Source organism: Lethenteron reissneri, chromosome 26 (genome assembly GCF_015708825.2).
Source record: "Lethenteron reissneri isolate LAM-NWPU_2019-01 chromosome 26, ASM1570882v1, whole genome shotgun sequence".
Taxonomy (NCBI): Eukaryota; Metazoa; Chordata; class Hyperoartia; order Petromyzontiformes; family Petromyzontidae; genus Lethenteron; species Lethenteron reissneri.
Window position 1 is genome coordinate 2811901 of NC_083804.1, and position 16762 is coordinate 2828662.

At 42.8% G+C, this 16762-nt stretch overlaps 1 protein-coding gene across 1 annotated transcript in view; it reads right to left on the reverse strand.

The window, feature by feature from the left end:
* NUBP1 (NUBP iron-sulfur cluster assembly factor 1, cytosolic) overlaps positions 1–16762 on the reverse strand; it is a 52135-nt gene that overhangs the window by 23397 nt on the left and 11976 nt on the right. The window contains exons 4-7 of the mRNA XM_061559766.1: positions 14182–14250; positions 10565–10597; positions 4890–4980; positions 1263–1417 (exon numbers count right to left, since the gene is read on the reverse strand). Coding sequence (XP_061415750.1) covers positions 1263–1417; positions 4890–4980; positions 10565–10597; positions 14182–14250 — 348 coding nt within the window. The remainder of the gene's footprint in view (positions 1–1262; positions 1418–4889; positions 4981–10564; positions 10598–14181; positions 14251–16762) is intronic.

The following is a 16762-nucleotide window of genomic DNA, read 5'->3' on the forward strand; positions in this document are numbered from 1 at the left end:
GATCGATTATTTTTCTATCTACGTGACTTTACCGAAAGAACCAAAGAGTATAGATTCCTGCAGTCACGAAAGCTTCAAATCAAGATTATAATTGCTGCTTTGATCTTTGTTTAAAGCAGGGCTGCCATTAAAGAGAATGTGCTGTGAAAGGAAACGTTTAATGTCAATGGGCTATCGCCTAGGTATAAATACATTTTTTTACATTATTTAACATTTAGTGTATATAAATACCATGTCTTTGTTGAAACGTGTCACTGTGAAAATAATAGAGTGTAACCCTTAGCATAATTACAGTTGAATAAAACTTTGATACGAAGATCTTATTGAAAAAAACCTGCATTTAACACGTTTAATGTAAACTTTACAATTAACAAGTAAACCCGTAAAAACAAAGTTTTTCACTATAAATCCTTTATATGCGTGGCGGCTAGAGTCCTCTCGTCCTCTGGCTTGAGATGGCTGCCACCTATGGGTCAGATGATTGTCTGCCACCATTAAGCAATTGGTAATTCAATATTTAATTTGTTTTCCCTAAACAGTGTAAAATTTTGGATTTTTTTTTCACGAAAATTAATTAATTGTCACACACAACGAGTCTGTGTGGAAAATGTCAGCTCGATTGGATCACGGGAAGTGGGTTAAAAAACGAGCGAAAGATTTGCACGGTCCTAAGCAAGCAAGCGAACTTAATATAAAGGATTTAAAAATATATTCGCCTGTGGAGGACGCGGGGATCGATCCCGCGACCTTTGGCATGGGAAGCGAGGGCGCTACCAACTGCGCTACTCCGCCACGGCCTGTGGAGGGGTTACACTCTGGGCTCTTACACTCTGACGTTCAGCCAAAGCCATGAATGCGTTCTATTTGAATATATGTAAAATAAAAACATTTTCCCAAAAAAGTGTACAATTTTGGGAATTTATTTTCACGAACAATAATTGTCTGGCACAACGAGTCTGTGTGGAAAATGTCAGCTCGATTGGATCACGGGAAGTGGGTTAAAAAACGAGCGAAAGATTTGCACGGTCCTAAGCAAGCAAGCAAGCAAGCACGCAAGCAAGCAAGCACGCAGACTTAATATAAAGGATTTAAAAAAAGAGTTGACTGCGAATTCTGAAGCAACACCACAGCTGGTACATTTTAGGAAATAAAAGATATATAAATTACGTCGAGTTGTGCACGAGTGTACGTCACGACTAGCACGGTCGGCTACGTACGGTGCCGAAGGAGCTCAACACCACGCGCGTAACGTGCGCACGAACCTGTGGCGTGGTGATGATCACTGCCCCGTCAAGGTTCGTTTCACTCAGATACTGAACGATGGACAGGTGCTCATCCGAGGTGCCCGGCGGAGTGTCCACCACAAGGTAGTCTACGGTGCCCCAGTTCACGTCCCGCAGGAACTGCTTGATGAGGCCTATCGGCACAGCAGAAGATAACAACAGAAATAACACAAGGGAAGGGGGGGGGGGTCGCCTCAAAGCCAACTTCACCTCCGATTAGTACGGTTGGCTACGTAGGGTATATGTATGTACGTACGTACGTACATACATATACATACGTACATACCGGAGGAGCGAGCCGTCTCATTGGCCCGTGGGCCAGAGCGGAATTTAGTCACCATCTAAGGGGGCCAATATTTAATGAAACCAGTTTCTGTATATGACTAATAAAAGCTGATTCTGTGATAAAATACTTCATTAAACAAGGTGAATGCACAATTCACTTTAATTGGCAACTTAAACCTGTTCGTGCAACTCAAGTGTTTCCATCCCAGCTGGTACCAACAAGTAATATATTTGGTCTGGGCCAATGGACTACATTGATAACACTTTGCGAACACCACCCACAGACTGAACGAAGTTAAGCTGGGAACCACTGCTGCTTTCATTGAGCATATATTTGTTCAAAGAGCCAACAGAGTTAATGGGAAAAGCACTGCTGAGAAATCGCTAACAGTTTTCACGGGAGAAGTGCAACACATAGCACACGTAGGGAGGATGTTTGCTGCCCAGCGGGGAATTTGTGGCGCCCGCCCGGGATAACGTGCCGACTACTGCGGGCACATCCGTCCCTTGGGTACGGGCGAAGGCGGGCGACCGCCCCGGGCCCCCGCGCTTCGACATCACGGTGTCAGATGTATGGACTGCCCTGCCTGTGGCCACGGACTTTATGTATGTTGAACTTCTTTCGCACCCTACGTAGCCAACCGTGCCAACCAGGAGGTGCAGGTCTGGTGCAAGCGGGTGGCCCGCACAGAAACGCAGCACCCACCCCTTCTCCCTGCCTCCCTCCAAGCCAGCACCACCGGCCAAGCCTTAGCATGCTGCCTGCAAACCTTCAGAGTTGGCTGAAGTGAACCATGACTCCAATAGCTCAATCACCTGGCCAAGCAGCTTATCCGCTTGTCAAACAAATGAGAGACTCCAGGGCTCACAGTGAGTAAAGTCGGCTAAATTCTTGCCACGTCTCCTCATTAGATGTATGTCCCAACTGTTTAAAGCTACTCGTGCCCACAATTGTTGTGTGTATCACGATTGAGCTTTTTTCTTCTTTCAACGCATTGAGAACTCGGCGATCTGGAATGGAGGGGGGGAAGCCAATCACGGTTTAATTCCTTTGTACTTTTAATTCTATTCCATGGAAGCCTTCTTCCGCGTAATCAGAAACAAGCTGATTTCTTATCCGGGACAACGTTGCAGATGCCAACTGGAACAGGTCCAAAAGGAGGACTCTCTCACCAACATATTTCAATTATCTTCCGTTACCGTTTTAAACGCCTAGTTATTACTCCATAAGAAGATTAATTGGAAATGTTTACAGCATGCGATTATGAATACGTGTACAATGGAACAGTGATGGTGCAGTGGGGTTAAATTATGAACCCGAGGACCTGAATTTGATTCCTCGCCACGGCTAAACATCAGTAGCAAGTGACATCTGAACCAGTCCTGAGCCGCCAGAATTTACAAGCACACACTGACCACAGCATGGTGAAGTATGGTCAACCTCCCCCCACTCCCCCATTACCAACATTGCATGGGGATGCCTTCATCCAGTGGTAGGTTTAACACAGGGCTGATGATTATGACATGTATTTCTTTATTAACATGATAATCGTGTATCGTTAATATCGCTGTTTAACCACTCAATCAGGGAGCGATTCTACCTTAAAGGCCTGCATTGATATTAGGGGTGTACTGTAATGATTCACTCGCCTCGCAGGGTCACAATTCAGAGTCGTGATTCTATTCAATAATTGATTATATTTTTGACATTGCAGTGAATGTAGCAGCACCTAGTGGCTAGGACAGAGTCACGTGAAACCATTATATACGTCTATGATTTGAAATAACATCGATTCTCATGATACACGTGATTTGAACGGGTGTATCGTGAGCTTACAAATGGAAATGAACCGGTGATTCGTCACGTTGTTACACCCCTAACTGTCCTGACACCTGATACATTTCGTTAGAACCAACAGGTCTCTCTCTCGTCCTCACTTTAGAGATGTTCAGTTCTTGTCTGCGGTAATCTCATTAAAAACACGGGCGTTCTAAACACTGGGCTCGGAAAGGCATGCGGTAGGCATTGTAGCGATCTGCAACTGTAGGCTCAAGTATTTTAGTACTCCTCAGTATGCGATGGCTGCACACGCCCACAAGACACACATTTGGTGACCGCAATGCATCGCCTTCTACGGAGACGTGAAAGCAGCAATCGTTTCAATTGTATCGCAAAAAAGACGGCACCATACCGATTGGTGTACGTACAGAAGCCTCCTGTATATAGACTTCACGCATACGTACATATATATATGTGTCACCTTCAGGAGGGTATTTCATATTCTCTGAATAGATTGACTGTCATGGCCAAGGCTGAAACGTGCACGACAACGCTCTTAACAAAGTCGCGCGACAAAACGTTCAAATGCAAACTTCGGTTGATCAGCGTGGAGAATCCCAACAGGTTAAAATAAGTTTTACGCAACGTCCAGCGTTGCGATGTGGCATGCTATTTATAAGCGTACGGTGCCATTAGCGCGGTGTGTTATTTGAAGTGCTGTTCCCTTTATTATAGGTAGGGAGCAGACTTGCAGCATGCGTGGCGTTTCCGCTATTTTCAGATCGGGCACATTTAGCTGGCAAGGCAGCACGCATTGCTTTCGTTCCTGGCATTATTCTGGGACACTGTGCCTGGCTGCCTAGACTGTCTCGCATACTTGTTAGATAATTCTACGCTCCCCTCCCACATGTGCAAGAGCTGCTACCAAAAATGAAGTGTGCTCATCTTCGGGCTCACTAACATCCACTGCGGGGAGTAGATCACTTTCCAAGATGGGGACACTTTATCTACGGGGGTAATTATAGTGTTTAATCTTGATGGCTATGCACGCAGATGTACTTGTACTTGCGATATTTACTTTTCGCGCGACAAGAAATAAATCCACATTCTGACTCCATCATCCTCCTCCTTACCGACCACAGCCGGCCAGCCTACCTTGCCGTGCAATATTAACCAATGAAAAAAAAAAGAGCCGGGATAAAACGTGCCTTTAATGTGCAGACTATCACCACTGATACAATTAATTCGGAAGAATTCACAGCTCACGGTAAATTACTTACAAAACGCACCGTGACCTTTTTAACGTGCGATCAAATCGGCTCAAGCACCTCTGGGAATTTGAATCTGAAAAAGAAAATCCTGCCGATGTGGATGGAAACTCGTGCGGTGCTCGTAACCCAACACGCTTCTCCTGCGTGCCTCCCGCCCAAATAGTACGTCGGCCGAAGAGAGCAGCGGCCGAGAAAAAAATCAAATGAATAACTATTGCTGCAAATCGCACATGGTGTACAGTATGCGCTTGCAAATAGATTTGTACATACCATTCTTTTTTGGTCCGCGCCATATCACAGCATCATTGGGGCTGCTGAGCAGGAACCCCACCGACATGACACCTAAATTCTCCTGAACATACTGCGAATGGAAAAACACATTATGAAGTTTGTAAATAAATAAATATATTTCCTTAAATAAGAATTTCAATTACTTCTCTACAGCCGTTGTGTCGTATGTTTATGCTTGCAACAGCTTTTCATCAGCGTCAGTATCACACTATTTCAAAAAGAAAAAAGCATTGTCGAATAACTAATGTCGAGTGAGGATTCGGTGCCCTTCAAAACCTCCAGATGCAAACCTCCCTAAACCCAGGTTCTAAAACAACGCCGTTAAAATTGTGGGGATTTCTGTCGTTGTAAGCATAGACTTGACTTTACGTACGAGCCAAATTTTGACTTGAAGCCCTTCTAGAACAGCGTTAGCATTTGCATAACTCACTCGTGACCTTTGATACAAGGTACGAAATCTATACTGTAATTATTTTTAATAGTACATTATCAGCACGAGTAAATTATCGCATATCATACCAATATAACACAATTAGTGGAAACAACCAAATGTATTATTTGGAAGAGGTCAGAGACCATTGCAATGCCCCTTTTTTAAATAAACATATCTCCACCACCACCACCACCACAGTATTGAGGGGGGAAAAAACAAATGAAGGTATCATGAATCCATTTAAAAGTTGAAAGTGAATGCAAGTTATTTTCATTACCAGACAAATTAAACCCACACTGCACCACTGCACAAACGTCCAATGGACACAAAGCCAAAGGATTCCAGCCAAGGTTACAAATAATGTCTTCAGGATGAGAACAACTCCTTTTCCACTTCCCGGGTGTGTTTATGCCGCTGTCACTCGAGAACGGAATGGCCGTGAAGGACTCCTGATTTTATCACCTCACACGGAGCTTTCAATATCGGTCTTTGGAAAAAAAAAAGGCTTCAGGATATATTTTGCCTCAACTGGTTTGCGAATATTTTTTTTTATGCACTGGATTTTTAATTTTACCAAAGACGGCCCCAGAGCAAGTGAGTCATCGTGCAATGACGCTGCCGGGTTTCAAACGATGGCTCAACAAGTCTGTCATAATATCAGGTTAGCAGACTGCGATAAAATTGGTTTAATTACAATTCACTACGTACATATGCATCAATAGATCGTTGTATTCAATTCGTGAATGTAATTTTACATTCAAGAATTATCTTTAATGAATTCAATGTTGAAACTATAAGGAATCAAGTTATCAATTAGAGTCAATTATTTTTTAACGTGCATTTCCATAATTGGGGGAACGGCAATATTTTGCTGCACATTACATAACTCGTCTAAATGTCAGAGTGCATACATATAAGATTAAACGTGAGAGTTTGCAGGACGTGTTGATATTTGCAAGAACAAAAAATTAGCATTTCGCTGGTAACCTCAAAATAGAAAATGCCTGTCGACCTCAAAGCGGAGGGGCTGAGTGAGATAGCCACTGCGTATGTCTGCCCACTCTCCCCGCCTCCCTGCCTCTACCAGTCATCGCTTCGCCCGCATGCGATGGCGGTTCAACCACAATTTGTGAATGCTAGGAGGGTTATGGTTACTACCTCTGGGGGGGGGGGGGGGGGCGGCAGGGAGGAAATCCGCGGCATATCATGGTAAAAAGAATAATGATTTCTGGTAATGCCGGAAGAAAGGAGAACTACATGTGGTGCATTCATAAATACACAACTAACAAAAACAACGGGACCTTTAATCGTGCCCGGGAAGACTTGCAGATTTCCCAGGACAGCTACTTCAAAAAGAGGACGATTCAGTGAAAACAGGATGGGTGGCAACCCTAGCGGGGGGTTTTCGTGGTTCCTTTCCTCCAGTGTTGTCCTACGTTTGTTGATTCTTGTTCGTTCGTTTGGTTGTTTACCCCTCTCACAACTGTTTTTCCACGCGGTGTTTCTGCAATTCTTATTTGTTTAGAGACACCGTTATTTAAGCCCTCAATATATATATAAGAATCGGTATCCCTAACCTGTGTTTATTCTGGTTGCGTAATCATAGTCTGAAAATTAAGTCCAAAGTAACAAAACATTTTTTTACAAACCAGCCTGCGGACAGATTTAACGGCTGATTACTCTATTCGCAGTCCAGTGATGAGTCACTGCGGTCAGCATTGCGTATATGAAGCTGCACATGGAAACCCAGAAATCCATTATAGGGTTGAGGTATTTAGGCCATTATGATTAGCATAGGCGACATGGGGAGGTTTGAGAGGGCAGTGGCGCGTTGGTTCGAGCACTGCGCTGATGCCGCCTTATCTGAACTCGATCGCTGGCCACGGGCAAACATCGGCTGCCAAATCGGCAGCCAGTGACAAATGAAATTGCCCCTGGGACTTCACCAACTCGCAGTGGCCAGCGTGTTCAAGTACGGTCAACCAATCCCCATGACTATAACACAGTTGGTGGAGTTAGGCCTTCATCCATTAGTGGATTGACAAAACGGCTGAAAAATCGGAATTTTATATAATTTTTTAAATATTATTTTTTTAGTTTATGTCATAATTAGAATTATTGCGGTAGGAATTCAAATGCATGCTATCAGCCATTTCATTTTCTCAACAGTTACAAATATTTCGCTTGAAATCTCATGGAAAATCTGAATTTTAAAATGTGAAAAATGAAGTTGGGGACTTTGTATCGAAAACGAATTCCTGCTTCTCATCTTCGGCGTAGAAACCTTTGGAAGCTGCTGCTTTTATGTCTGTCCAAGGCCATGCTCACATCAAATACAAATTAACCTCGAAAACCACCTAGGATTTGCTCAATTTTATCTTTCATTCCACCTCATGCTTTATCTCACAAACTAGCTAATCCACTCATCACTGCCATCTCTACTTCAAGACTGGCTATCACCTCGCTCTTTTCAACTCCAGAATGAGATTCACTGGACGAAGTTAATCTTAAATGCATACACCCATAACTCAGTCTCTTATCGACACAAGGTGATTATTCAGGACCAAAACCCTCAAAGTCTTTGATGCCCCCCAGAGCACTGAAGTGGACTGTACCCGGGACAAAAAAAATACTCCATTAATGGCCCAAACACCTGGAGTGTCATTACTTCCAAAATATCCTGGTTTACTTTCCCATATAATTCAGAATTTGATGCCAAGCTGTCGATTCCGTGTGATGACTTCACTTGCAGCCGTATTTGACGTAACATAGCAGTGCAATAAACGTATAGTCAGTATAAATGTGTTTATAAAACTTAATTTTAATTAGAATGGTTTTCAAAAGTAATTTGTCCAAGCCAACCTTTGTTATAGGGCAATTTATTTTATTTAATATCGTTTGCATTTTGTGCAAGATTTTGATTTCTTCCGTGTATTGCAGCTGTTTTTTGTTCCAATTTCTATTTGGTTATTTTTGCTCCGATTTCTGTTAGCTTCATCTCTGTACTTGTATTTACGTTATTGCTTTTACCATGTTGGTGACCAAGGGCACCCTTTGCAATTGAGACTATCCTTGTCTCTTGAGTTCTCACCGATTGAAAATATACTTTAAATTGTCCTGCTGTTGTCTCTCAATGTAATTCCAAACATCCACCTATCTACGCTCCTTTGAACTTTGCACACTTTCCATCATTTGCACTTTCCACTTCCATTGTTAATGTCCATGTTTCTGTATGTTGATTCTAAATGTGGAGGGAAAAACCGGAGGGCCCGGAGAAAAATCCACACGACCACGGGGAGAACCTGCGAACTTCAAATGTACAGGCATCAGGGTCGGAATTGAACCCACGACCTCCTGTATACCGTTAACATTTCACCACCCTGGCGCCCTATATACACCTTCTTTAAACAAAATTCAATATTTCCAAGGACAAATACTTTGGAAAGTGTTACAGAAGCCATGCATATGCATGGGTTTTCCTCGTTGTTATGTGAAGGACGATATAGAAGGAAGACCGGAAAGGGAAAAGGACGAGAGGAAGGCCAAGGATTTGGACGGTGGAGGAGGAGCTGAAGGAACGGGGCATTCGTGGAAATGAAGAGGAGAGCAAGGAGCTGAGGAGGATGGAGAAATTGACAACCAAGGACCCTGCTGTCAAGGCAGAGCGCCAACGAGGATGTCAGACGTTGAATTTTGTATTTTTGTTGTTCGCATGCTACAAAGCCAGGAGCAACCAACGCAGAAGCTTATGGATGACTTCGCGTGCCACTTTTGGATCGCGTGGGGAGTGAACTCATAAACACCGCCCATTTGTTGTGTTATCGGGGGGGGGCACGGAGATTATCTGTGAGTGCTGTGTCACCCTCTGGGTGCGACGCTGGGCTAATCCTCAGTTTGGAGGAGGCTGTGAGGCGACGGCGAACATTCACCGTGCCCATGTTACACGACGGCTCTCTCTCCAGAATCTACAACGCCACGCGCCGCGGTTTTCTGTAGGCTGCAGCATGACAATGCAGAGTTGGCACAGCAGCGCTGGATTGTAATTGCGTTGGTTAGCCAAGAGTTGCGCACAGCGAGTCATGACTTTCTTTTTATAGACATGATCAATGCATGAGAAATCCAATTACTGAAGGTAAATAAAAAATACTGTATCGTCAAATGACAATTTTAAAAAAACCATGACCCATCACAACAAGTTTAATAGTCAACCAATGCAGGTAATGTATTATAACATTTTGAAACATTCTAGTTAAGTTAAAGAACATTTTTCTGGCATAACAATTATAAAACCATGAATAAATCCTCACACGAAAATAACTGTGTCTTTTGTACATTTCTTCCGATTGTTCCTCGAGACCATGAACACTGGTTATACCATGGTCTCATGTGAAAACTGCCCAGCAAAAAAATGATAATGGACAGAAAATGTTGGGTTAGTGCCTTCAACATACATTTTGTTGTTTAAATAAATAAGCCAAACATGTGGTCATACAGACTTTAGACAAATTGTGGCCATACAGACTTTAGGAAAGCACAGGGTATTTTTGGAATATGCTAGATTGGAAATTTCACAGATTGACATGGGCACGGAAGCACAAATTGGATCCTGCCTACCACTGTGACAGTCAGCCATTGAAACGACCAATTCCATAATCTGGCACAAGGGCTGCAGCAGAAGCAGTCGTGTGGCAATGGACACGGTACCGTCAATCACACCACACCCTTCTGCTGGGCCCAGGAAGGCAAGCGTTTAAATAATAAAGTCTGAAATATCTGTGCCCTAACAGCTTAGAGACGACACATCAGTTAAAAATAATGCAGACATGTAAGCGGATCAAGCGATAAAGGGTGGAATAACAAATAGTGTCCTAATTTACAACAAATTCTACATTGCATATAACATTGCAATAACTTCCAGCCCTTTGTCAATCTACTTTCTGGAGAAAGGACTCCCCATGCCGTGTCCATCGTGGGGGTAGTTTTGGTCAATTGGTGAATGGGGTGCACCCAGGATGGGTTTGGATGGCGCTCACTCCTGATGCTAGCCATGGGTGGGAACCAAAACTCAGCTCGCAGGGTTCAGAGCAATGCGTCCCCCACTGCTCCGAACATGTCATACACTGCTCTTTATCTAAGCGTGCGTTGATTTATACGTGTACTGTGAAGTAGCGACCAATGATCTATTGCATGTTGTTTTGTGGTGGATTGTCAAGTCGCTTACCACAAGAGACCAGCCCGCGCCACTCTGATGAACCTAAAAAGAGAGAAAAACAAAACCATCAATAATTAAAAACATATCAACAAACAAAATAATGTTGGTTTGTATAAATATTATATTTATGTTTGGCCCTGGTATGAAGCTGCTACTATATGTGATGACACCGGAGGATGGGATATCAGAGAATAACACTGGTTTACAAAAACAATTGCAGAATTGCAAGAATCACATTTGGGGATGACATAATTCAACTTGTCTTCATTTAACCTCTGAAATGCGATACAATGGAGAACAAACATAACATTTGCGATAAGAAAAACAACCCAGGCAGGGCTTCAGTCGTGTACTACAATATAATGCTATAGCACTCGGTCCTTTGGTCTTTTTGAACCGCTTCAAACGATTAAAATGAAGTTGGTACCGTGCAAAAACTGACACCGCGGAGAATTTGGAGAATGCCCTAAGCACCGTTTTGTGCAGCTGCTTCTACTGCTGCTACACAGGCTTCATTTCCCCTGCAGTATACACAGCTCCATTACTCATGTCCACTAATACAAGCACAGTTAGGACACTTGGAATTTGAATTTGACGTGCCTGATTTTATATATGTATACATATATAAAGTAAACCTACAAGCAGCAATGCTGCAAAAGTATGCAGAATACTGACTCAAAGACGATTAAATAATCTATCCGATTTATCTTTTGCCAACGAGTAAAATGAATGATTCAAAGCAGTCTCACGTAATGTATGTTTACATTGGATGCTCTTTTCGGCATGCCAGAGAAGCTACGCCCTATCAACAAAGAGTGACTTTCATGCACTTTGCTACATCAATGCATTGATTTGAACCCATGTACAACAATTCCTTTGTACTGCGAATGTCGCCAGAAGACACACACACGGACGGAGAGCGCTCGTGCAACTTCTACTTGAAGCAGTTTCGCTGATAAACACGGCCACTTTTCTTGTGCGTGACAAGAATACTCGCGAGCAACAGTGGCATCTTGTACTGTGGCCGTGCTTCTGTGCGGGGCCCGTGGGTAAGCACAATCGGTTCATTTAGGACCATTACAGAAGCTGTCATGCTGCTGAATGGAAATGCAAAAGGAGTACGTTATCACACAACTTCGAGATTTACCGGCTTTGAAATTATTCAAAGTAATGAACTGCTCAAATAGGTTTACGCCGTGAAAACTGTCAACGGAAAATGCTTTTGTCATTCAGGTGGACGGGCGCCTACAAAGGGTAACGCCACACGCACGGCTGAGCACTGAGGCAGCAACCGCACGGAGGGCCTCATTTCAAGGCCCAACCCTCAAAGTCAGGTTCTCACCTTGGCAGCTGTGAGGCATTCATTCATTCCACTCGCACAGAGTGAACACTCACCCGTTCATTTGCAGGCGGCGAAGCATCCATAACAGAGATGCCGTAGAAATATCGAAATTTGGCATAGGCCTGCTATGCGGTATAACTTCCAGGTCATTTTAAAACTGGATGCTTGCCGGGATTGCTTAAAGGGGTTTTGAAATAAAAAAAATCCTTGTTATGCGGCTCATATGTATGTACCGTACGTAGCCAACCGTGCTAATCGGAGGTGCACATGATAAAGGTGCACATGATAAGGTTTTGTGGGTTAGATCGCGACACAGCCAATTGGTAAAGTTTGTCACGTGACACATTGCATTGGTTGTGAAAGCCCACGTGTTAAATTGACTCATAACATAACTGTTAAATAACTACATTTCGTAGAGGGGAAAATGGCAACAACAAAAAATTGTTAATGACTTTTAATTAAAAATGTTTGTTTTAAAAAATATACAAGGCTAACAACTGGATAAAAAAGTAACGAAGAGCACACGTAAACCATGATATAATAATGATGTATAGATGCCAGTATTACATTAGGTACCACATATATAGTACAGTACTATACAGTACGTCATGTATCCGACCATCCACCCAGGCCAATTACCTCCTCACCCAGTGCAACATCTGCACATTGAGTAACTTTGGCTTTGTACAGATGTCCACAAACCCGACCATTTCACACACGGCCGCGCATTCTTAATCTCGAGTATGTTCTCTCACGTGTAAAGCAGTACATAATTTCCACATGTATCAAAAAACACTTTTTTACTGTGCATGTGTCTCAGAAACCTGTCTTTGCAGCGTGTAAATGTCATTTAGTTTTTCTTCATAGATGTTCACATTTTCTCACCCTTTCACAGCGTATTCATAACCACTGGCACGGTGTTGTTTGCATGGAAAAACACCAAATAGCACCTCAATGGACCAAAACATAATGCAGAAAACAGAAGCATAAATGGGGGAACAATCCTTGGGGTTGTTTTAAATTTGCCTAAATTATACAAAACAAAATCATCCGAGTTTAACATGTTTCACAAAAATGCACTTCTATGTATGTTTTTTTTACTTCTTTTGCACCATACGTAGCCAAACATGCTAAAAAAAAGTGTACAAAGAAGCAGAGAGAGATACATGCCTGGAATGACACTCCTAAAAATATAGTAAGAGCAAAAACTCGGATCACAGAACAAATGCAAATTAGTCTGCTAATTGACTGGAAAGCAAGCGGGTGGGCATGGGCAGGACACATCACGGAGAGAGAATGGGCACTGGGGGAGTGCACACCCCAGGGGATGAGCACCACGGATGTGGAGGGATGAGATCAGCTCGTGTGCAGAAGCGAGATTGGTGCATTGTGGGACCGTGAGGCTTTATCACTAAACATGCCTAATAAAAAACACAACTGCAACCCAAAACATGAGTCAGTCACCCAAGTGTGTCGCGAAGGTGGCTCCCAACTGATTCGGGAAGTCACGTGGTCTATTCTGTTCAAATGGAAATGGGGAGGAGTGTTGTCATTTCTCCAGTAGCCATGTTTGTAGCCATGGCGGTACTGGGTGCCGTCACCAGACAGAAGGACAGGAAGTGGCAACCCAGGGCATCTTCTCTGTCTTTAAGGTGCAGTATAAGCACTCGCACTTACCTTTACGTTACAGAGTAATTCAACACCATCATCACAAGCACAGTAATATCACATGAAAACAATGAAAGTTCTACAAAACAACTAGATAGTGTTCAGTTCAAATCATCCCTCAGGGAAACGTTTCTTGTCGTATATGAGGGAGCAACGAGTTACTTCAGAAAAGCGAAGTTTTAATTCATTAATCTAAGATGACACAGATGGCCCCTTTGCCTGAAATCTCCAGAATGTATCCAGGCCCCAGTGGCAGCCATCACGCCCTAGGAAGTTGTTAAATATTCCCTCTTTCAGTTTCTAAGCCAGACCCATCAAGTCTGTTGACACCCCGTCACGTTTGGAAAGCTTCTCATTCTAGTCGGCATCGCTCCGCATTCAAGTCTCCAGACCCCCGGCACTTTTCTCCAACGCCTCCCAAGTCGTCTCAGGTTTTTTTTAGTCTCAGATCTCACTGCGGTGAGAGTAAAACATTGCCGGCCCTTGCCGTTCACTGCAATTACTTGCTTTCCAATGGTGCCTCTGTTGATGTGCGCTCGGAATCATTCATGATCCCTCTCCGTTGTCCACAACAATGTTCTTTCTCATACAGTGAAGGCAGGAGAGAACTTCTCACCTGATGGCCTTGCAGCCCCATGATTCTTGGAATAGATGGACCGCAGATGTCAATGTCCAACAGAGCAACCTGAAAACACAGTTTTAAAAATATTTTGAATGGATATACTGTACTGTCTATCAATAAACAAATTAAAACTTATATTCACATTCAAATTTCGCCCCTTTATAAAAAAAAATACTCTGGGAAAAAAAAGTGAAAACTTAGAACTACAAATGCTTCACTGTCATGTGTGAAGATAGAAAGATTTAGAATGCATCATGCTGCGTTGTATAGCATAATGACATCAATCAAAATTAGATCATGAATTCACTAACCCTAATATCATGATAAACCTTTGAAGCATCTGTAAATAACAGCACTATAAACACAACGTTTTAAAACACACACACACACTTAGAATGTGCAAAACCACCCGTGTATTGATTCAAACGCTCATGATAAACGCAGCAAATTGAACGTGTGAGAACGGATTGAGATATATATGTAAATTGCACGCTAAATACACCTGGAGGCTAATGGAGTGAACAAGACAGGGCAAACGAAACATAAAATATCAACGAGGAAATAAAAACCGACAATAATAACTGATTTCTCAATCAAATTGAGACACCCTGAATCACAACCAGCTCTTCAAATGGCCACGAGAGTGAATCATTATGTGCCTAATATGTAATGTGATAATATTTTAAGATTGAAATGTGAAGTAATTCAAATTAAATTGACATTGTACTCAAATGGCCCCTTACGGGTTATTTGCATCATTAACCTCCAAAGTACTGACTTCACACACTGCGATGCCAACCAGTGAGTCAACCCCAGAGGTACGCTACGGTTAATTGGAAATAGCTCGGAACGAAAACCATTAACGAACACTGAAATTAGTGCAACCTGATAACAACATAAAAAAGATAGAAAATGTCACGCTGGATGCCAATAGAGAAAAGCTTTGAAAGCGGTCCAGATTCCCTTGGGAGCTACAACTCCTAATTTGCAGAGGACGTTGAGAACAGAGTTCTACAGAAGATATGTTAAAGCGATCACATCCACCAGTGAACATCCTTTAATGGGGCCAACAGCACTCACTGCCATTACAGAAGGTGTTCCCAAAACGCACAAAAAGTTGCCAATTCATCACGGAGTTAACAGCATATGATGACAGCGTTGGAGTTAAACACTGCATTGGCGCAGTGGTTAGCACACTGCACTATGCACCCAAACACCCGAGTTTGATCACTGGCCATGTCTAACGTGACATCTGAACGGGATTGAACTGGTAATGGACCTACCCCCGCACCCCTTTACAACCCACAATGACCTGTGTGGTGAAGTATGGTCAAACAGCCTCCAAATGTCCATGACTGACACAGCACGGGAAAGCTTTCAGACAGCAGTGGATTGGCGTTTAGATAAATGTTTGCCTCCAAATTAATATAATTTCCAATATGATAGAAGGGTATGGGAGTTTCAATATGGTCGATACAGACAACGTACTGCAATGGGGAAGCCAGTTTAAATGTGGAGCTTCTCCAGGCCAAAGGCCGTAATGTCATCAAGACATGGGGGATTTATTTATTGAGATTTGCGAAGCACTGGCAGAGAGAAAGAGTGGCTATAACATTTAACAGAGAAGACGGTTTCACAAGGTAACGTTGGCAATGGGTGGATTTCCATATTTCAAGCACCAAATTGCACAAGACAAACTTGCAAATTAGAGGAGATACTGTAAGCTTTTTTGATGTACGATCGCGGTAAAAGAATCAAGGGAAGAATGCTCAGGGAAAATGAGTTGCAGTCACTTTGTGCAGATTGTTCAAATGACTAGAATGAGCAAAAGAGTAGATTTACACTTTGCTTTTCGAAATTGTTATGAGATGTTGCATTTACAGATTATGCAATAAGTTACTGAAGAGTACATGTTTCAACAGAACGGTTACTATGGAAATCATGAAACACGTGGCTCTGGTTTCGAGTTTATACGAATTTATATGACATATATAGACCCAATACACCTTCACTTCCATTAGCAGCTCTTCCAACATAAAAAATAGACGAGCATACTTGCATACATAACTAATGCCAGGACTTTCATTAGAGTGTACGAGTCAAATGAAATAAAGGAATTCCATTACCTTCAGTAATGCTTACACGCATTTTTAAATAGACTTGAAACATTTCACAATTGGGTGTAATAAACTGTCATGGCTAAGGAGAGTAAATAGCTTGAGTGAGTGACACTGGGATTATAGAGGCGCATATGCAATATAATCCTATTATCCGCATTGATCTCTGGGAAACCTAATGTCGCAAGGCGATCGACCTACCCACAACTCATCAACAACTCCAATGAATCAAAAAAATTCCATCCCGCTCACGAGAGAGTGTGGAGTAATGCCCATCTTTGTTGGCAAGTGGTGGAAAATCCACATTACGATGGCAGAGATAAGCCCCTCTTTCGTATGGCTGCTCTGGACGGCTCACAGGGGTGCTGCTCGTAATATTGCCCCTGAGGAGCCGATGGGCTGAGTCAAACCAGCAAGTAGCCATTTAACGCAAGGCCGTGGAATTGTTAGTCGCTCCG